The sequence below is a fragment of the Saccostrea echinata genome, unplaced genomic scaffold (genome assembly GCF_033153115.1).
Source record: "Saccostrea echinata isolate AGI-Se365-2 ecotype Australia unplaced genomic scaffold, CSIRO_AGI_Sech_v1 ptg000022l, whole genome shotgun sequence".
Lineage (NCBI taxonomy): Eukaryota > Metazoa > Mollusca > Bivalvia > Ostreida > Ostreidae > Saccostrea > Saccostrea echinata.
In genome coordinates, this window is record NW_026889771.1 from 11,113,312 (window position 1) to 11,136,164 (window position 22,853).

Sequence of the window (22,853 nt, forward strand, 5' to 3'; positions counted from 1 at the left end):
GGGGTTAAGGGGAAACATTGGATATTTTGATTCAGGCCTTAAGTGTTTGTAAAATATTTATCGAGAAATTCAAATGATGATGATGAAACTAAATTTTGGTTTTATATTAGATGTTGAATTTACATCCTTCATAATATTCATCTACTCAGTATATATCAGAAGCATTAATTAATAGTAGACGAAATGCATTGTCATGTTTATGTAATTTTTTGTATTTTACGAATTGCCAAGAAAATTTATGAAATGACTAGTTAATAACGTCATGAAAAGTTTGAAATATAATTAATTTCTCTGGTTTTTACAGTTTTTCTTATTCATATATGCATGAAAATTTAAGTTCTTTGAGAGTAAAGTGTCTATCATATTTCTCGATTTCTAAAAATAGACATTTGTTAAATAAATGCAAAGTTAAAACTATTCAAATCGTGTCACGTTAATTGTTACAAAAATATCAAGTATCTCGAGGTGAATTTTTAAAGGAAAAAATCGTCTTAAACGTGACATAATTTGAAATATACACGACAAAATTCTGTCAAACTGGTAAATGAGCTTGAAAATGAAAATCTTAAAAAGAAAAAAAAACTTCAGATTATGATTAAAAGGATGTATTCCTTTGAAATTTTGCTTAATATTTTGCAAATATTGTAAAACTTTTTTATGTTCTAGTTTCACAATCGATCATTTCTAGAAGGTCCTTGAAATATCCGCAGAAATTGAAGATATACCATGCATCCTTTGTGTTGTGAAAAGTTACAAGAATATCTGTCAGTAAAATTTTTCTGATGAAATATGATTTCATGACATCCATGGTATAATTTATTTTTATTATTTTTACTGAAAAAATGCAGATTTGACATCTTAAATTTTCGTTATAAGAATGAACGGTGCATAGACATGCCAATTTGAAACTAACTGAAGTTATATTAACATAAAACGTGGCTGTAGATTTTATTTTACCTTGATGAATTGCATTAGTAGAACATGAATTCTTAGCATTTTATCGAAGATAAAATTGAAAAATCTAGATACAAATATAAAGTAAACGTAGTACTCTCTAAAAGGAAAGAAAAAGACTAATTTCAAGGACTTTGTAGGATATTGGAGATGGTTGCGGGGAAAATGGGAGAATGCTGGCATCAACTACTAGTAAGCCTTAAATATGCATGCAAGGTGAATTCTGAGAAAAAATGAACATGTAACTTATCGATTATACACTAAAAGTAAACAAATAACTCCACCAGTAGTCTACGCCAAAGAATAATAAACTTAACTCTCAAATCTAAGTTCAAACCATGTCAGAACATTTTATAATAAAAAATTTACAAAAAAATGTTTTCTTTAAAAAAAAAAAATAACCTCTTTTCATGAAAATTCAGCACATTATATATATATATATATATATATATATATATATATATATATATATATATATATATATATATATATATATATAATTTTTTTTGTATTTCATTTAAAATCTTACAAGGCAAATGTCTGGGTGTGGTTTACCTGTTTGTACATATAATAGTCGTGTAAATAATTACAGAGTAACACATTTATATGACAGGTCTACGTGTGTTCTTGCATCTATTTGCTTATTATATCCTGTATATATAATTAGTGCTAACCTTTTACTAAATATTCTAATGTCCCATTTTATGTTTTAGTTATGTTTTGGGCCTAATTAAATTGCTTTGAAATTTACACGATCATGTTTTGAAATTAATCTGAATGCTTTAACAACATATTTTACAGCTTCGGTGAGCAAAACAGATGTTAAAGCAATTTTGTTCTAGATGTAAAAAAAAAAATCAACATGAAATCATTTCAAAGACAACAAGTACACGGATATTGATTTTTATTTATTTATTTATTTATTAAACACCAAATAGCGTTTTTCCCCAAAAAACATATTCTGTTTATCAATAAGATTAACCTATTTAACAAATATTTTATGATTCAGTATCTTTATTAATCAATTAACCCGGTAAAAAATATGGTTCATGTATGTTAAAAAGTCTTTCTTACATAGAAAGTTTTATAAATTGTGAAATGTGCATGAAGCTACAATCTTCCATTACTCAAATTGGTAATAAGTATTTCATGAATACTCGTATGAATGCCTTTTCAAATATAATCAAACCAAACAGTGTTAGTCTATGCACGTGATAAATGGTGAACACGAGTGCAACTGATGCATTTTTGTTAACCTTTTCTCCTGGACGAAAATGTCGCATTTTTTCGAAAAACGTACGGCATTTATCAACGATTTATATCTCCCCTTTTTTCAAAAGTTGTGCAACGAATATCATTTTAAACAATGTAGATGTCAACTCGAATTTTCTCCAGTGTCAAATCTAAAATGATTTAGTCGGTGGGATGCGATTGGTGATCAAGGTTTTATACTGGTATATATGCAATTATAAATTATTCGCTGCAAGGTGAAGTGAATTTCTTTCAGATGAAACGGATAAATTATTTGTCTGACAGTTCCGGTTCATTTTTTTTTAATGTGTGACATGTTTGTGAGAGAAAACAAACTTATGCCGGATTTAAATCTATATTTAGTTAATTAATTCTTCATAAAATGTTTGTTTGGTGAAACATTATTCTACTTGCTCAACAAGCTACCGCAAGTAATAGTATGCCGTAACATTTATGTATCAAGTATCACTTAGCATTTTAATTTTTCTTGTAATTAATACGATATGGCGATGTTACATGCATGTGTTGTATCTTGCATTTTAGCTTCTTTACACGCGGAGGCGCAATTTTTGCCTGTTTCATCAAGTAGAAATGCTTCTCCAGTATCGGATAGGGACATTTTTAATAGTTTTGAGACAATATTTCAACAACTGTTAAAACAAAAATTAAGGAGAATTGCTCCCGGGGAACCGATTCCTGCATTTGATGTGGAGATAAAACCTGTAACGACAACACGGAGTCCTCCTAAAAATACCTGGGACTGTTCTGATCCGAGAATGTAAGTTTCAGATAAGAAAATATATTTCTGGTTGCTGGTTAGGTTGTTAATATATGTTGTTGTGGACTGGGACATCATAAATGTTGCATGCAGTATGCTGTCTCTTGTTTTGTTGTACATATGAAATTGCTTTCTGCTAGAGCCGATAATCTATGGAGAAAAGTATAAATGAAATCATTTTATATCATGATCAGTTTTGACTCATTCTCGGCAATACTAATGATTATTCATGGCCGTAGGACACGGGGGGCAAGGGGGGGCGCCCCCAATAATTTTGCCGATATATAGATTACTATAGAAAACATAGCTACCATATGCTTGTGCCCCCTCAATTAAAAACGTCTGATGACCTTTTTTTTCTTTCTTTCTTTTTTTTTTTTTTTTTTTTTTTTTTTTTTTTTTTTTTTTTTTTTTGCTTGTCAAGAATTTTTGGTAGTTGATTGTGCCCCTCCAACTGAAAATGTATGGCTGTGCCCCCCCCCCCCAACTGAAATTGCTTCCTACGGGTCTGACTATGTTCTAAATGTAACTAGTACAATTTAACACGAGAAGTTCTCTCATAACAGGTTATATATTGTAAAAACTTTAATATTACCCAGAGATGCGATTCATAATGATATCAATTCTGTAAATTGCGATATCCTTTAAAAAATTAGGTATCATCTTTGAACTTTAATGGGGATGTGAAAAACGTGATATTTTTAAATACTAGTAATATCGTTTTCGACTGATACATAAAAGAGAGTTTTTATGTATCAGTCGAAAACGATATATTTAAAAACAGCTTATTGAGACAAAAGGGTTACATTATCGATATCATGTGGTGCATATTAGAATACAGAAATAGGGAAAAGGTCTGTCGCCCCTTAGATTTAAAAAAAAAAAAATGAAAAGGGGGGAGGGTATTATCCAGCCCCCAAGTGTCTCTGAATATACTAGTTATATAGAAACTGTACTGTTTTAGGTATTTACAATAATGGTGGAAAATTAATTCAAACCACAACCTATGCTTAATCATTATTTTAAGCATTGTTGAATAATGAATTTACCAAAAAAGTATTTAGCTGTCTATATCTATTTACCATGTAAACCATACAAAAGCGCAACGTATACACAATGTTTACGCCTAGAACCAGCGAAGGTACCTTCTATCACAACTTCAACTCATACATGTATGTCCGCTTCACATTGTAAATAAAATTCAACTCTTAGAATATTCATTATGATCGAAAATTGAAAATAAATACTTGTGGCTTGATCGAATAACTCATACTTGTTCACCCATAGCCAGACCTTTGTTGTTTTATAAAAGAAGAAGGTATGGTTTTAGCTTTATTGTGCCCTAAAAATTTAATGTTTTCAAGAAGTTTTGAAACTGGCTTAAATATTAGTTGAGTATATGACTGTAATAAATCAGGAAAGAATATAGCATGATGGAGTACCATTCTGGATATATGACGTCATTAATTTGATGCATTTCTCTATTTTAAACAGAAAAAGCCTCAAAATGACCCATTTCAAGGGTTATTTTCCTTAAGAAAACAGTGTCCACAGCCGTCGCCCACGTTAATTTTTAGATATGTTGTGTAAAATTCTTTGAAAAATCAAATATCTCAAAATCTTTGTGGGCGATGCCTGTGGACAATATTATCTGAAAGAAAATTCCATTGAAAATTTATGTCTTCTGCAACTTTTTAAGAAAATACGGGAAAATGCACAAGTTTATGACGTCACAATTAGCATTTGGAAGGTCATGTGAGAAAAAAGATTTGTATGATCTTTCTGCATGGAATTTCAATAATTCAAAAAGCATGGGTTTTAATTTTTTACATTCCTTTTATTTTTAAGAAAAACACAGGGCAAGATTTGTATTGAAACCGTAACTTGTTCTTACTCTAAATACATGGGCTTCGTGATGAATTAATATAACGAGACTTCATAGTTAGTGTATAGGATTTTTGTTTCTGTTCCTGGCCAGCCAGAATTTGATATAATGTTACTTATTGCATGACTGCTGTACTCTGCTGACATACATGTATATTTCCACTTAAAGCACTGACGATTGCACGGGTCCTATTGAATGGAAAGTTTCAATTGATTAATCATTTGACCATGGAAAGTATACGTTTACTTAACCTCAAGCCATTATGATTACTACTGAACTTATTTTGAAGACTGGACCCTATATCTTTTTATATGTTATATGTTTCATAGTAAATTGTACAAACATTAAATTCCCGAAACATTTTGAATAGCAGATTTTTTATGATGTTCATCATTCTAACTTTTCTTTGTAAATCCATGCAATTTTATGTCATTTTATATGAATTTCTTGAGAAATCTTGAAGGAGGGGGGGGGGGTGTGGAGATAACCTTTTGCGGGTAAACTTACTCAGAAATTGCTACATAATGAACTACTTTTTTGCAGGAAGTCTATCACGTGTTGTCGAATCATTGTCAGCATGCGTGGTCCCAATTCTGTATAGCTTTCGCTAGCCAGTCGCTCTACATACAAGATGCAATATCAGTTTCCATGCCTTTCACTATAACATAAAATTAAAATTCAAAAATAAATGGAGAAATCTTGCAAATAAACTTTTTGTGAACAAGAAATGATATGGAGGGCATTAAATCTTATAATTATTATACAATATTTTAATGCTTCCTGCACATCCATTAATTAGCGCGCCCCCTTTTTTGATGTATAAGCCATTATTTCTTTTTCATCCATCACACATATTAACTCAACCACTCTTCGTCCATGAAAACAAGGGTTCTGCGTACATGTATCTTCCTCAACCCTCAACAGTGATGTTCTCTCTTACCTCTCTAGAAATCGTTCAGATTAACTATATCATTTATCGTTATCAAGACTTTGATTCATTTTCTGTTTGTTTCAAATTTTTTCTTGAATTTTGATCTTTGCAAATCTTCCCCGTACGTAACATGACTTCTTGGTATCTCCTTTTCTTTGCTATTGTCTGTCAAATTTCTTTTCGGGTTCCGGTTCTAAGTTTAAAATTCGATCACGTGATTAATCAGGTGTTATGTGACCATGTGTCCTTCACCTCCTTGAAATCATTCATTCATTCATTTTCTCAAAATACCATATAAAATGTACAAGAGGTACATGTACATAATTATATATACATATTTACAACTATTATGGAAGAGCAGAGATTACTTCGATTGAGGATGACTGAGAGTGTCATAAATTTTTGCTGATAAATATACAAAATTTTCTTAAGATGGCAGGATCAGTATTTGTCATCAAATTACAGAATTTTATAATATTTGGATGTACATAATATTTTTGTAACATTTTTTTTTTTTTTCGAATACTACATATTGCATGAGTAAGTAGTGAAATTCATCTCGAATTTGATTTTATTGCACAGATAACACACTCTTTCATTTCTTTCAAGATTATTCCATCTACCTACCTCTATGGGAAGACGATGATTACTTGTTCTAAATGTTGCAAATTAAAAACATTTCTAAATTTTCCTCGTAAAACAGTTAAGTATTCTTATCTCATTTTTAGTATATCTATTATAAAGATGAAATAAATAATTCTACACACCTTATTCTCATTTTCCCCAGAAAGATGTCATTCTTGTATAAATGCGCACATACATTGGGTAACGTCCAGTTTCCCCATATACATTTAAACTCGGAGTACTAGAATTTAGATTTAAAATACTGGAGTATATTTCAAAAATCTTAAATGTGGACGTTCAATAATATCAATATTTTCAAATCCCCTTATTTCGCAGTCATATAACAGAACAATAACAACCACAAGAGAGGTAACTCAGAAATGTATACAAAAGTCGACCTTCTGATAGAAGTAACTTTTGTACATATTGTTTAGAAAGTTTGCTATTGTAACACCATGTATCATGTATATCACCAAAAAAAAATTGTATTGGAAAAATTCGGCAGTCTATTGAAAACAGGTTACATGATATAAAATATTTGTCGTCTCATGTAAACTCAAACTGTTAAATCTGCAGGACACCTCAAGTGGTAACAAAAAAAATCATCAAATAAAATAGATAAATAATCAACATTGTATATTTCTTTCTTTAGAGAATGCCCAAGGGGGACAGAGTGCGTAGCAATGGGATCATTGAGGTCACAACAAACAAACCTTTGTCCTAGAGATTTATCTTGTCCCTGTATTTGCAAACGAGGCTGTCGCTTTGGAAACCAATTTTTATCGTCAGGACTGGAGGTCTTGAATAAAAAGAATTGTAGGCTGTGCCATGAAGATGGAAGAGTAAGATTTAAATTATCTTCAGATTATTTAATTTATGAGTCAATTATTTAGGAGTCAATCAATCAATCCTTTTGCTTATTAATCAATTCAGTTGGTTTAATTAATCTAAAGGTCAATCAACAATCAGTTGAAAAGTCAATTCAAACCAAAAGAGTGAAATCAGTATTGGTTATGTAGAGCTCTCGTACATGTACATATAATACAATAGAATGTGCTCAAATCAGAGCTGTTGTGAACGCAATTTTTTTTCTAAGCTGGGGCATATGTATACAAGTTATTTTGGCGCCATGATTGACACAAATTTATACAATGTCAATCTCAGTTATTTATAATACTTATTTTCACATATCTTGTCTTGCAGATAGAATTCGGAACCAAAAAGAAGAAATGTAAAGAGATGAAAAAACGAGCTTCTAAAGTTACACTACTTAGATTCACTCCATAGTAGTTCCTGCTTTAGTGGTGTTTCTCTATCCGGACTATTGTTTATGGTGATAATTGTATTTACATAAGACGCATGTGATTTTTTTGAAAGAAACTCTAAGCTTACAAGCTCATGAACAACAGCCAAGTAGGAGTACTAGTAATATTGCAGCATATAGCACATCTCTGAGCAAACTGAAAATTATTTAAGCCCTTGTCAACTTTGTGTGCTTTAATGGAATATATGAATATGATATACATGTTGTTGGAAAGAAAATACAATAAGTGTTATTTCAGTTTTAAAATGGCATGACCTGATACTTTTTACGTTAGTGCTTAATATATACATGTAGTCTTACGTTTAAAAATATATATAAATAAATACATGTATAATCTATTTGACACAATTTACTTTTGAATACCTTGTACGCGTGTCATTTAATTAATTTACCTAGAAGTGTTATAAAAGAGTAAAATTTTCTTGCAATGAAAATGGTACAGTATCAATTTAGCAGATTAATTAATTTTAAGCATTTAATTATATATTTTTTTTAATGTGGTCATTAATTATGACTTGCATCTAAATTTAATCCAGATGCAATCCTTAGCTAGTATTGAACATTTGGAACATTTGTTTGCAAGGTTGTGTAATTTATGATTCGCATGTGAAAATTTTCTTTTTAGTCTTATTTTGATCTTTCGAGATATATATATATATATATATATATATATATATATATATATATATATATATATATAAAGCACAAAGAAATTCACTTTTTTATAAGAATACCCACTTCCGCCCCAGCCCAGGGTTGAACTCTCGACCTATGGAATCTATCTCCTAGCAGTACAGGAACAGCGCGCTAGACCGCTCGGGTGGCAGGGGATAGTTTTTTTTAATGCCAAACATGTGCCGAGGGGGTAGGTATATACATGATGTCAATGAAAACAGATAAGTGGGGACAGTTTTTTGAAGGCTAATTAATTGAATTTCATATACCCATAGCTTAAAAAATATGTCAACATATAACATGTAATCTACATATTTAAGTGCATATGTACCAAAAATGCACTGGGGACCCCCCCCCCCGATTTTGGCTTAATTTTTCAAGATTTGGGCCTAACCCGCACCCATATAGCCCCAACCCAGGCCCGAGCGAGGGGGATAAAACACCCAACATCCTGTAGATCAATGCATGCCCTATTAAAAATTCACTAATTGGTCTGGGGCCATTCACCTTCCCTCAGAGATACAGACCTTCTTCTGAACCCTACCTGCTTTTCAGCTGAATTTCCTCTGCAGCAGACCACGTGTTTTAGTTTCGTATTTACACTCTGTATATACTAAGCATCACAGTGACACCTACATGTTGCACATCATTTTTCTCAGCAAGCACTCTGCTGCACTGGACATGTGTCCCATAATTATTCAATTCATTTTTCTACATAAAATATCACATCAAACAGGGGCTATCTCACTTTTTTTAAAAATTTGACCGGGTCTTTAGTACGAAACTATCCCCTGCCACCTCGGCTATCTAGGCAAGTCAAAAAACTTGCTTTCGATTCCGATAGAATTCTCGCGGCGCTGCTCTACACTACACGGTCATTGAGAATGGAATTGAGACACAGTTATTTGGTTATTAGTTTTATTAGAGGATCGTTACCAATACACGTTGTAATGAAATTTTAAGTTTTATTTATAAAGCACATTTTAAAACAACTCTTAAACTAACATAACTGCCCTAAGTGAAGAAATATTAATATAGAAAGCATAAAGAAATTCACTTTTTTATAAGGATACCCACTTCCGCCCCAGCCCAGGGTTGAACTCTCGACCTACGGAATCTATCTCCTAGCAGCACAGGAACAGCGCGCTAGACCGCTCGGCTATCTAGACAAGTCAAAAACTTGCTTTCGATTCCGATGGAATTCTCGCGGCGCTGCTCTATACTACACGGTCATTGAGAATGGAAGTGAGACACAGTTATTTGGTTATTAGTTTTATTAGAGGATCGTTACCAATATACGTTGTAATGAAATTGAGTTTTATTTATAAAGCACATTTATATTCCATTCTCAATGACCGTGTAGTGTAGAGCAGCGCCGCGAGAATTCCATCGGAATCGAAAGCAAGTTTTTTGACTTGCCTAGATAGCCGAGCGGTCTAGCGTGCTGTTCCTGTACTGCTAGGAGATTCCGTAGGTCGAGAGTTCAACCCTGGGCTGGGGCGGAAGTGTGTATCCTTATAAAAAAAAGTGAATTTCTTTGTGCTTTCTATATATATATATATATATATATATATATATATATATATATATATATATATATATATATCTCGAAAGATCAAAATGAGACTGAAAAGAAAATTTTCACATGTAAATACAAGGTACTGTCCAATAATGTATATCCTTTCTTTTGTAATTATTCAGATGTGATCTATACTAAATATAAATTAAATGTAATGTTTTTTGATTTGATGTTGGAACAACAAATATAAATCCTCGTTACAATTTAAGATTAATTATACTTTCATGGTAAAACAACTTTTCCTTATCAGTTGTAAACATTAGGGAGAGTCTTCCTGATTAAATCCTAATCTGTCTTTGGTACGTGATGGATCAGATTCAATAACGCGTGTAACGTTTCAACGTAAGTCGTTGAACATGTAAATTGTTTTAGTTATTTTAAGTCGGATTGTATTACAAGATGCAGGTGGGAATTTTTATCCTTGTTTCGTTTTTGATGTCTTTGGTCTCAGCCTTGGTGATACAAGGTCCTGAAAATAGCCAAACTCTTCCTCCTGGAACTCAAAAAGCGACTTTAAAGGCAAATCTTGGAGATTCGTCAATAAATCCAATAGCAGGTATAGGACCTTCTTCTTTCGGCACGCAAGGTTTTTCCAATGGATTAATTACCGGTAGCAATAGTCCACTTCCACCCGGTTTTGGTGGGTTTCCTTCAGGAAGGGATGATTTCAGTCAATTTAGTGGTCCTTTCAGTGGTCCTTTTAGCGGTCCATTTAGTGCAGGAGCACCGCAGACTAATACAGGTCGTAGTGCTTCATCGGTGAGTTCTCAATTTACAAACTTGCCTATTGGCTCAAATCCTTTAGATCCTTATCTTGGAATTTTACCAATAAATACAGATCGTGGTTTCTCACCCGTAAGTCCACGTTCTCGTAATATACCGATAAGCACAAGGCAAATAGGGCCAGTGAGTCCTATTCGTATCTTCCCTGGTTTCATCGGTAGCCATCATCAGGATGTACTAGTCAGTTCAAACCGTCACGGCACAGCACAAAATCCCCATCATCATGATATACCGGCTATTTCACACACTCATGATCCACACCATACCGATGTACCAGTAAAAGATCACCATCATGATGTGAAAGTCAATCCTCATGGAGCCGATGTTAAAGTGAAGGTAAATCAACACCATCATGATGTACCAGTAAATCCTCATCACACCGATATACATGTAGAGACAAATCATCACCATCATGATGTACCGGTAAAATCTGTGCATATGCCGACAAAACATCATCATGATGTACATGTAGATCCTCACCATGTTGATGTACATGTATCAAAAGATAGGCATCACCATGATGTACCGGTAAATCCTCATCACACCGATGTCCATGTTTCGAAAGATCATCATCATCATGACGTACCGATTAATCCTCATCATCGTGATGTACCGGTGAGTTCACATTCCCACCATGGACCTCATGCCGGAGATGTTCACGTGGATGATTTTAATGTTTATAGTCCTAGACACAAGATCGGAGACCTTGTACCCATCAAACATCACGGTCCACATCCACCTCTGCCACCACCCGCTCCAAATGGCCCAGAATGTCAGTTCAGGTTTGTAAAAAATATTTAATGGGTCGAAACTCAACTTGTATAAATGCAATTATCGTTCAAGAACTTATTTAAATTACAAATTCAGTCATACTTTTTCAGATGTTATGTTTTAAAACGAATTGGAAGTTGATGTTAAAAAAAATACGGTTGATGTCATTTTTAATCCCAAAATTAATTTTACCATGGGATATATTTTAAGAAAAAGAAAGACAGACTGTACTTGTACTTATTTTATTTTTCAAAATGTAGCTGATAACAAATTTGATATATTTTTTGGGATGATCCATAACCAGTTATTTTAATGAATCGCATGCATATAAATAATACAAGAAGCACCAAAAGAAAATTAATTTCAATTTGTTAAAACTTCAGTGGTTGTAACATTGGCCAAGAGTGTGTGATAGCAAAGACCATAGTGACGAGGAGTGCGACCTTGTGCCCCCGGGCTTACAGCGGGAGGTGTGTCTGTGTTCCAGGATGTATCCACGATCAGAAATTCATTCCCCATGCCTATCTAAAATACGAGGGAAAATGTAAATACTGCAAGTGCTTTCCAGATGGACGGGTAAATATGTTTTCTGTCTTTGTCATATCTCTGCATTGTACATAATAAGTCGCTGTGCCTCTTGCAATGTAACCCATATAATAAACATTTTATCTTCAAACCAATTCAAGGTTGAGTGCAAAAGATCCCGAGCATGTATGGCAAAAGTAGAAGATCAAAAAATTCGCAGACGGATTCGAAAAAACCAGAGAAGGCAACGACCGACCTTAAATTTAGGAGGAATCCTCAACAGATTTTTGGGGACTCTGTTTGGATAATATTGGAAACTATTTCGTTAGAAACTATGCCGTACTATATAGTTCATTGAAAATAATAAAAGGAATTGCACTGCTTGTATGCGTCCTTTACATGTAGTTCAAGTTATTATGTTTCACCGAGGCGAATGGTTCAAATGTATTAGTATTTTCTGTAATTCCAACAATGCTATTTGAACATTTACTATTGGTATATGTATACCTACTTGAACATTTAAAGTTATCGTAGCTCATGAACAAACACAGTCACTTTGTCAGTATGTTGATTGTATAGTGTAAATAAACCATGTATTTTCATGTAACTGTTAATTAAAAGTTAATTGAAAAGAGATCTGAGGAGAAATTGAAACTAAAGGCGAAAATTAAATTGTTGTAATTTCTTTAGTAGTATAAACATGGAAGAGAAATACAACCTGCTCACAAATGCGTGTTTACTCTGAATAAACTGTGATCATTATTGTTAAAAAAATCTTACTAAGTTTTTCTATAGTTTTTTGTTAGTTAATGTATCTTTTTTATACAAATTGTAACATCTAATGGTTGGACGAGTTTTATTAAATAAATAAACTAGTTTTTGAAAAAGGTTTTCAATTTTAAGAAGCAGGTATTATTCATTGCTTTGAAAATTCTAGGCAAGGCACAATGAAATGAAAACCATTAATCGTTATTCTTTTGGTTCAAGATTTCGGTCAATATTTCTATAATGAATGCAAAACATGTGTTCAAGTACATTTAACCAAATGTTACATCATTCATCAACTTTAATATCAGTATGCCAAAAACGAGGACTAAAGGCAATCAAGGCTCACAAAAATTCGATTCAAGATACAGTAGTCAATATCATCTCTTTTAATATACGTACACTAAACTAAACAATATAATATAAGTTTAAAGTCTGCATAAGCAAACGGACAGTTATATTATAATGAAAGTATTCAACATTTTTGCGTTGTATTCTATCATAATTATTATACCATTTTCGACTGGATTGTTTGATACACAACGCAAGTTGTTTCGGACACATCACAGTCAAGGAAATAATTTGAATATTAAGAAAAAATCGGGAGAATTTAGCAACCCATTTGGCAACAGACAGGAAGATAAGAAGCAAGAATTGCTGCAGAGGAACATCTTAAATGACCCTAACAGTCCTGACATTGCTAAAAAGACAAACAATGTTCGAAGAAAATTCACATCGAGTAAATTTTGGTTGACATCACGATTTGGCAACATAGGACGCGGAGAAAAGGCTGAAAGCAATAAGGAACCTCCACAGAATCAAGGATCACATTCAAATCCATTTTCCAATCAAATTAAAAGGCAGAATATTGTCCCTCAAATAACCGAAAGCAAAGCAAACACTGTCGAACCGGAAGCAGACCAAAGAAATGATATCGAACCGGAGGTGATTAAAACAAATGCTGGGAAATCAGAGTCTGTGGTTCCGGAAACAGGGATACATGTAGGCGGGGAACCCAACGCTGTTCGGGAATCAGACTTTGAATTCGGGGGTGAGAATCACTTTGTGCCATGTCAGTGGGGGTGAGTGAAATAGATTGTACATTGTATGTTGTTTTTTCCTACAAAATAACATGTAAATGGTTATTGCACTTTTTATTCTGATTAATTATTTCAAATTCAGCTGCGTGGTAGATAAACAGAGTAGTGAATGAAAGATTACAATATTGACAACTTTTTAAGAATTTACATCTATGTGCAAAGCACGTCCTGAAACTAATCATGGGCGCATGTCCATTCCTATTAAAATGCAAGCATGCAAATAAGTGCTGTTTTAAGTGCATATATTAAATAAAGTTAGAGGGAAAAAATAACCGTTGTTATAAAATATTTTTGTAAATCCAGGGGTTGTATCAGTGACTTCAAATGTATGCGGTTTGCTAATGGTCGGGCAATCGTTTGCCAAGAAGACAGTACTGAGACTTGTCAATGCATGAGAGGTACGAGTTTTTTTCTGTTGTGTCTATATATGTATCAATTGTTTGGAACTATTTTTTTTTCATAGTTTTCTAGTTAGTATTACATAAAGTTAAGACTGGAATAAAATTAACTGACCTAGGAAATAATAATAAAAAGAACTGAAAATTAATTTCGATCGATGTGAAAACTGATTTTGTTTAAATCATTTTAATATTATCCATAAGTGAGAATTAAAATTCATAATATGAATAAAATTACCAGAAAAATCTCGAAGCAAGCAAAAGGTCTTCTCTAAAGCGAATCATGAATCCAGTTCTTGGAAAGTATTTGTACCGGAAACGAAAAATAAAGGAGGCGATCCATTGGATGTTCCGGATAATATGGAGGTTGGAGAAGAAAGTCTTAAAGGATTGCCGTGTCAGTATGTGTAAGTAAATGTACAGAATATATACGAATTTTAAAAGGCTTTGTATGATACAAATCTAAATACTACATTTTGTAAGTATCATTGCAATGTTTGACGAACCATGCAGTCTTTGAGATGCAATACAAACAAAAAAATTAGCTACATAATCTATGAAATGTATGATTTTCTTTTTCTATAGAGGGTGTCTGGAGAAGAGCTTCAAATGCATGACAATCGTAAAAGGTCAACCTACCCTCTGTAATACAGAAAGCGGAGATATATGTCAGTGTCTGAGAAGTATGTAATAGATGTATCAATTAAACTTACAATCTGACTACTCCCACTCAACTTTGTATGAATTTAGCGAAGAAATCATTTATAATTATTCATTATTATATGTTTCTGATTGGCTTTGAAATAAAATCGTGGTTTTATTTTCTTCTTGTAGAAAAATCTGTGAACAAAATTCGCGGTATTCCAGCTTTTTCAAGAGACCCATTTCCGTCAAGTTCTGCATTGATACCAAACGTCATGGATACTGAAGATGCAATTCCTTGTCAGTTTTGGTGAGACTTATTTTTCATATTATATCCCTGTCGTTACAGTTTAATAGATGATATTGTACAGAGTAATCAAACATACCGGTATAAAAGCAAGTTAAGTCCGACCTCTTTTGTAACCCTCACGAACCCTTGCTCGACTCTAGAGCAAACGCTAATTATTGAAGGTTGTAGATAGGATAAATGTAGATCAATGTTATATCATAAATGGGACATCATTTCAAATAAATGCTTTAATATTTGATAAGTTTTTAAAAAAAAAAAAATAGGGGATGTGAACCTGGACACGAGTGTTTATTGGTCGTAGATGGACAAAAGACAAAATGCCCACCTAACACCAATGCGGTCTGCAGTTGTGTAAGAAGTAAGTAATACAGTACTATATTTCACCTATTGTTGTCGCTATATGTTTCATCAACTCCAATACAACCCAAAAACTTTTAATCTTAATGAAATAAATTAAATGCTTATTTTGAAAAAAAAAATATGTATTACTACTAAACAAAGATGAAAACAAAAGATATGATGAATTTTGAAAGTCTATGGTATCTTTTCATATCAACAATTGATACTTAACTTTCCAGAGTACGTAGTATTCTCCTTTTTTTTGCTCTGGTAACAGCTATAATGGACTGGGCACGCTAAAAATTAAGTTTTGACAGTTCATGTACATTTTTCTGAATTAAACACAATTCCCGCTGTATTTTCTTCTAAATATCTTTTAAGTCATTGGCATAATTTGAGAAAGAATCTTTTTCTTTGACCCAAATGTTTTCAGTATGGTATAAATTAGGACTGCTTTCCGTTTACAGAAATGTATTATATTTCTGAGAAATTGTAGGGTTTTCTTTTTTTACTTATAGCACGGTGCTAATACATATTGCATAGTCAAATATGTTAATACAAATAAATACAAAAATGCTACACAGGTACACATGGTACTAACACTTATCAGTATCTCCTACTTATAGCACAAGATACTTTCTCAAATCAAATGCAATTTCTACACTTTTGCAACCTGAAACCTCTACAGATTGAAACCATATTGACACCTCTACCCGATTTAAACCCAAATGAGACCATTTGAGGTCAATTAAAGGAGACACGGGGCAAATCATTCAAATCACTTTAAAAGATGTTAGGAAAAAAAATCCAGCGGGAATGGTACTCACTTCCAAAGAACGTTCATTCATAGTCTCATAGTTGCATGAAGGATGACATTCATACAAAGAGGGGAAGAAATAAATGCTAAAACATGAATGATGTGAAATATCTTTAATGATAAATATCTTTTGTTTGTTTCTTTGTTTAGAGGTAATACATTTATTTCAGAATGTGTATTTATTTTATTAACAAAAGCATGTTTAGTGAAAAAGTTTTGGGCTGTATAGTGACTCTCTCTCTCTCTCTCTCGGGTGAGAGAAACCTTATCGGCGAAGTAGTAAAGTTTTAAGAAATGAGAAAAGGTTTTTATAAAATGCGCTAATTAGTTACAGGTTACTCTTTAATTATCGTACCTTATATTTTTTTTTACAAATCTGAAAAGATTCTCAGCAAGCTTCTTGCTTTAGATTAAGGAACCCAGTTGTAGAAACCTGGTAACTACAATGTATCTCGCACATGTCTCGTTATGGAACCTACATGTATATGTAGCACGAAGAAAAAAACATAAGAAGAAATTTAAGAAGGACTGTTGCGTGTTCAATTTGTGTAAAATGTCCAGACGTACAGCATTTGTAAATCTATTATATGCTTTTAAAACATATATTACTTTTACGGAACAATTCTAGCTCAGAATAATGAGGAAAAGAATTTTATCAAATTTTCCAAAAGACAGACTTCCTATTTTCCCTATTTGACCAGGATGATTCCATAGTATTTTTCCTGTTATTATGGACAATTTTTTTAAATACCATGATATTTACTACATGTTTCCAATTTATTTTTCTCTCTTACTTAGCAAATTAGTAAAAAAAAAAATTTAAATAAGGACAATTTCTTATTTAAAATACCATAATATCTATACTACATGTTTCCAATTTATTTTTTTCTCTTACTTAACAAATTAGTAGAACAAAATTAATTAAATATCAGTAATTATAACCTTTGAAGTCCAGAACCTCGAGTGTTTTAAAAGTTAACAAATTAAAAGAATTTTGGAAAATTGTAAATGTTGAATAATAAAGATTTACAACAAAAATTTAAGGACAGCGTATGTTCCATAAACTTAACCATTACTGTATATCATTTCCTGTCATATATATTCAAGTTAACCTAGCAGTTTTATCACACAAAGTTCATTATACACTAGGACTCTCGGCTATTATCCATCATGACGTGCTGTAGGTGACATATAAATAAATTCATGCTAATTAACATATTATAATGCTAACGATCCAAATGTAAATAGATAAACGTATCTAAATAAAAAGCATCATTCTTCTGAAGCTGATGGATTGACTGAAAATTAATGTCATTGGATTGCATGGTTGGGGGAAGGCAGATGTCCAAATAAATGAATCTCTGAATTGTATTGCAACTGATGTACATGTAGGGTTAAAATTAAAAAAAAAAAAGGTTCAGTGATTTTTCAGAAACCATTCAGTGTATTTTAATGGAATTTTCAGGTCTGCTGTATATTACTCAGGATTTTTTCATCAAAATTCACTCCCAATAGACATATATTTTATTTCAATTTCTGATTTAAAAAGGAAATTTTGTTCACATGCATTAAAAGCCAAGACAAAACAGATATGATAGCAAAGTTCAGTAGGATGATAGGCCTTGAAATGTTATGTAGAAAGATTTTACCGTTGTTAAAAAAATTACAATTAGTAAAATATTTAAGAAAAATTCCATTGACGATTAACTATGATTTCTACATGTTTTGAATATGATATGCATTCGTTTTGGGCACTACTAGTCTCCTCCAGGCGTACGTAATTTCGAATTTTTCCCCTACAATTTTGATTAAATATCATTGAAAAAGGGAAGTCTTTCTGGTATATTGTTACCCACAGGTACTTGTAAGACACGTGCCCCTCCCCCTTGATGTACATGTACATACTGTTTGACTTTTCATGTCTTTGATAAATTATCATTTTCCGTATGAAAATTTTGTAAAAAACAATCAATTTATTACGGAGTCTTAAATGATTGATATGATAGAAAAATACCGAAAAACAAAGGTATGCAGCCTCCTGCATTATACATGTAGCTAATTTAAAAAGTGTATTTTATTCATGTCTATGATACATATGTCCCCCATTTGGCCAATGTAATAACCTCGTCCTTCTTGAAAAAATCATTTAATCACAGCACTCAAATTGACTTATTGCAATAAAATCCATAAAAGCAACAGGAGTATGCAAACAGTAAGACTACCGTACGTATTTGCTTTGCTTTCAAGGAGGAATTCTATATGCTGCTGTATTGCTGTATACTTGCAAGTATAAGTTCATTTTACATGTAAATTGTTTACAAATTACGTATAACCAGAAACTTTGCTTATTATTATGGCTTGACACCAGAAATCTATATCAAACAAAATTTGGTTTCTTTGTGCCTTGATTGCCATGGTATCAAACGGAAAATGTGAAAAAATGAAATTTTCTGCTACTTTAAATTGAGGATTTTGTGAGCTCGAGAAGCACCCGAAAAAAAAATATAAATTATATGATAATATTTCCCCGAGATATTATAATACATTCACTGCGTTTAAAACTACAAGTCTTTAATTTGAAGTGTGAATTCTACAAATAGAGAAAAATACTCAGGTATGAATCACCACTGCGTATACCTCCAGTAACCCTCTTTAGCTCGATAGATACTTCTGTGACTTTTCCTGACCAAACAGTCCAAGAACAAATTAAATGAAATATGAAGATAACGAACAGTAATCAATCTCAAAAGTCCACTGGAACAATACAAACTGGAAGCAGGGGGAACCTGGACCTCTAAAACATCGATATCAGAGGCGAGGAGCCATGGAAGAGGAAGTATTCCATGTCGAGAGGTCACACCTACCGTGTATTTTACCTTGTCATAATCGGGTTTATATTTTATGACTAATGACAAGGTATGTAAATTTAGGAGTTCCATTTTTATTCATGAAAGAGCTGTCTATGATTTCAAAAGTTATGGTGGGGAATGGTTGTATAAAGTGTAGAAAAGTCTTAAGTTTTGATACTATTGATTTTGGTAAAATATTATTAATGTTGTGAATTCAAATTTTCTAAAAGTTCCTTGGAGTTTTTTTAGGTATCCATATCTGAAAAATATCTCTTCTCGAATATGTTGTTGTTTAGTACTCCCGAAACTTTTCATTCTCTGCTGTTAATATTTTGTTATGGAGTAAATAAAGAGACTTGGTAGAACATTTACTGGAACCCGCTATGTATCTTTATTTGTGATGATTTCTATGAAGTTTAGGAATCCAATATAGGTATATTCAAATTCAGTGTGATTGTTGGGAATATTTAATATTTAAAACTGACATATGATTTTTAAGAATTTCCTACTCAGAAAGGGAAGTATGAATAAAAGTTGGATTACTACTTGCAAACTTATATCCAAATTCCACTAAAATACAATTATAATGAGCGTTACAAACAAAGACAATGTTGCTACCTAATTTGTCATCTGGGACTAGTACATATTAATAGTTTAATCTATCTTATTCTTTTTTTCACTTCTGAATAACTGAAGACAGAAGGATACATGGATTTCATATACACAACTGTATATTGCTCCTCAACCGTTTAATGCAAGATTTCAACTTTAATCCATTCTGACAAAGTATAAAGGTCTTCTTTTCCATGTTAGTACCATTGCCTAGAATAATCTTCGACAGAATTCATAATAATTTTGAAATTTTGTCGCCAGTTGAAAGATCGAAATATGTATTCACGTCACCAGTACTTAATGACGTGTCCAGCAGGACTACAGTTGTAGAGAGAGAAAGAACATGAACACGTAGAGGATTATGAAGTTCATGTTTCAGATGTTCGATATCTAGGCATGCACTGTAAAGTTTTTCTTTTGTAGTAAAATAGAGGATATTCAATGTTATGTAGTTGGATATGGAATTTATTTCAAGAGTGGGACGGAATTTTTTGATATCGTCACTCGTGCTTTGCACTCGTGAAAATATCAAAATATCCTGTCTCACGAGTGAAATATTTCCATATCCAACTACAAAATATTAAATTTTCTGTTTATTACATTTTCTTTGATTTTCCCTTTGCCTCTAGTCTTTTCTTAACACAGTGGCATAGGTTGTGACGTCATTGTTGAGCAGCTTAGCAGCTGTGAGATTGAAAACAGTGTAATATAGATTTAAGCAAGTCAACATATTTTGGAAGACATTGGCAGTTTAGTCTCTTTTAAGATGGTTTAGTCACTAATCTTTATCTTATTACAGATCAGAATTTTTTTTTTAATTTGACATCCTTTCACACTGTGAGAGAATAGCACTTTGGTATCCTATCACACTGTGAGAGAAAATCAATTTTTTTCAATAAATGAATCACAGTATTTCACTGTTGAAAATGTAAGAAATAGTTTTACCATATACGTATGAAATAAATACTAAATGTTCGTCTGCTAAAACTCAGGATAAAATAAATGGACATAGAGCGATATTCATCACGATGTTCCACAGGAAATATGATATCTTGGTTTGTGCAATACACTTACACGATAAGTATATTTTATGTATTCAATGGCTATTGATTACTGTGATCTAACGACTTTTACTTCCTTTTTAGGCATCATGGGGTGAGCAACACGACAATGACAGATGTGTGAACAAGGAATGATTACTTTTCGTTGTAAAAGAGCTTGTGGGAGAACGAGCAATTTGCAACTGTAATTTCTTCAATGCATATTAAAATATTATGTTTTATTTCCTATCATTGGCGGATCCAGAGGGAGAGGGGGTTCCGGGGGTTGGATCCCCCTCCCTTTATTTTTGTAGAGAGAGGCTGTCATTTTCATTACAATGAAATTTTAGTGTGCCGCATTTCCAATGGAGGAAAAACATTTAGATATCACCAGATCTTATAAGTCAATAAGAAAATTACAAAACAATCAAAATGTTTCGCGTTAGTGTCCCCAGCTTGCTAAAATGACGTCTGACGTTAAAAACTATCCATCTAGACGCCGTTTTGACGTTACAACGTTGAGTAGCAATTCCTGAGGTTGCATCTACAGCGAACATTGGCTATACCATTTGGGACCATCTTCTTAAAAAACTAACTTTTTAAAAGTCATGCATTGATCATGATTAAGGGGGGGCTCCGGACCCCCTAGGTTTAAGAGTTGTTAAATTTCTATGTAAACATAACAAAAATTGTCAAAAAATTTCCGAGTCTGACATTTGTTAGAGTTGATATGGAACACACACCCCACCCCCCGAAAAAAAATAAAAGTAAAAAAAAAAAAAACATCATTGATATTTAGAATACAATAAAGAAAAAATAAATATAGTTTCCATAACTAGTGCTCCTTTTAATGGTTTTCCTCAAACTCGAGTTCCACATTTTTTTTTAATTTGCAAGAGACACGAGGCTTGCTGAGTGCGTCTTCAAAATTAAAAAAAATGAAGGAATGGGAGTTTAAGAAAACCGGTAACTAACGAGCACTGGTTATGGGACCTGTTTCTCCCATTAAACAACATGGACTTGTGTGTTTTGGTGAAATAAACATGGCACTGAAGAAGTCTTTCATCCCGTTAGTGCGTTCCCTGGTAATATGCCTCGATGATCTGTCGAAATGAAATATACAAAGGAAAAGTTCAAAGAATAAAAAAAACAATTAATCATAGATATTACAAACCTATACTGTACCTGCGTGGTATGCCGTCATAGGCATGAACCTGGAGAGTGGACCCAAAAGCAGCCAAATGGAATCATCCTAGATACATATATGTATAAGCAGCCAATCAGTAAAAAGAACAACTGCGCGGGAGTGAAGAAACACAGTTGAAAATGGGAGGAATTGTAGTCGATAAATAATGGATTGATGAAAGTTATAAAGACATTTTACATGAACCTACCCATTTAGTCTGCAAAGCTACTTTAACACTTAAAAGTCAGTAAATGTATTATTTTGAATTTGTTCAGAATGTGATGCATTTGTAACTGTAATCAAGAGCGGAATCTCATTTATTGAACACATTGGAGACCTGACATTGTATATATATATATATATATATATATATATATATATATATATATATATATATATATACACGACTTTGTTCTCTTCACATTTCATCATTATGATCTTTACCAGAATATATATATATATTGGATTACTATGAATTATGGAGCACCAATTTACAATTCAATTTAAGATATTTTAATTATATGACAGAAATTAAACAGGAATCTCTTTTTTCAAAGAGAACAATAATATATTTATAGAGATCATCATAAAATTAATGGATATGTTGAATTGAATTCAATAATTGATATCATTAATTAAATAGTTGCCTCTAAGTGAATTGCTAGGCTCTTTGATTGAATGTATGATATTTTAATCAATTATTGAGCTATTATAT

At 32.4% G+C, this 22,853-nt stretch overlaps 3 protein-coding genes across 4 annotated transcripts; all 3 read left to right on the forward strand.

Moving 5' to 3' along the window:
• Positions 1-2,616: 2,616 nt before the first annotated feature.
• On the forward strand, positions 2,617-8,185 carry LOC133190401 (uncharacterized). The gene is made up of 3 exons (XM_061326009.1): positions 2,617-2,983; positions 7,076-7,265; positions 7,627-8,185. Exons 1-3 carry the CDS (start codon positions 2,709-2,711, stop codon positions 7,708-7,710), a joined length of 549 nt encoding a protein of 182 aa, XP_061181993.1. The 5' UTR covers positions 2,617-2,708; the 3' UTR covers positions 7,711-8,185.
• Positions 8,186-10,322: 2,137 nt separating this feature from the next.
• On the forward strand, positions 10,323-12,682 carry LOC133190905 (uncharacterized). The gene is made up of 3 exons (XM_061326586.1): positions 10,323-11,566; positions 11,939-12,131; positions 12,242-12,682. The coding sequence occupies exons 1-3, from the start codon at positions 10,401-10,403 to the stop codon at positions 12,386-12,388; spliced, it is 1,506 nt and encodes a 501-aa protein (XP_061182570.1). The 5' UTR covers positions 10,323-10,400; the 3' UTR covers positions 12,389-12,682.
• Positions 12,683-13,306: 624 nt separating this feature from the next.
• On the forward strand, positions 13,307-21,194 carry LOC133190906 (uncharacterized). Of its 2 annotated transcripts, none has more exons than XM_061326587.1 (7): positions 13,307-13,927; positions 14,249-14,343; positions 14,585-14,750; positions 14,929-15,026; positions 15,178-15,295; positions 15,559-15,653; positions 21,058-21,194. In XM_061326587.1, the coding sequence occupies exons 1-7, from the start codon at positions 13,311-13,313 to the stop codon at positions 21,069-21,071; spliced, it is 1,203 nt and encodes a 400-aa protein (XP_061182571.1). In that variant the 5' UTR covers positions 13,307-13,310; the 3' UTR covers positions 21,072-21,194. The 2 variants fall into 2 exon arrangements, with proteins under 2 accessions (XP_061182571.1, XP_061182572.1); XM_061326588.1 differs by having other exon boundaries at positions 14,621-14,750.
• Positions 21,195-22,853: the final 1,659 nt, after the last annotated feature.

What these genes read in the sequence shown, in the direction of transcription:
- LOC133190401 (XM_061326009.1), top strand. Translation starts at nt 2,709, where the DNA reads ATGGCGATGTTACATGCATGTGTTGTATCTTGCATTTTAGCTTCTTTA. An exon ending in GACTGTTCTGATCCGAGAAT is followed by an intron (nt 2,984 to 7,075) that starts GTAAGTTTCAGA and finishes TTCTTTCTTTAG; the next exon opens with AGAATGCCCAAGGGGGACAG. An exon ending in TGTGCCATGAAGATGGAAGA is followed by an intron (nt 7,266 to 7,626) that starts GTAAGATTTAAA and finishes CTTGTCTTGCAG; the next exon opens with ATAGAATTCGGAACCAAAAA.
- LOC133190905 (XM_061326586.1), top strand. Translation starts at nt 10,401, where the DNA reads ATGCAGGTGGGAATTTTTATCCTTGTTTCGTTTTTGATGTCTTTGGTC. An exon ending in GGCCCAGAATGTCAGTTCAG is followed by an intron (nt 11,567 to 11,938) that starts GTTTGTAAAAAA and finishes TTAAAACTTCAG; the next exon opens with TGGTTGTAACATTGGCCAAG. An exon ending in AGTGCTTTCCAGATGGACGG is followed by an intron (nt 12,132 to 12,241) that starts GTAAATATGTTT and finishes AACCAATTCAAG; the next exon opens with GTTGAGTGCAAAAGATCCCG.
- LOC133190906 (XM_061326587.1), top strand. Translation starts at nt 13,311, where the DNA reads ATGAAAGTATTCAACATTTTTGCGTTGTATTCTATCATAATTATTATA. An exon ending in TATATGTCAGTGTCTGAGAA is followed by an intron (nt 15,027 to 15,177) that starts GTATGTAATAGA and finishes TTCTTCTTGTAG; the next exon opens with AAAAATCTGTGAACAAAATT. An exon ending in GCAATTCCTTGTCAGTTTTG is followed by an intron (nt 15,296 to 15,558) that starts GTGAGACTTATT and finishes AAAAAAAAATAG; the next exon opens with GGGATGTGAACCTGGACACG.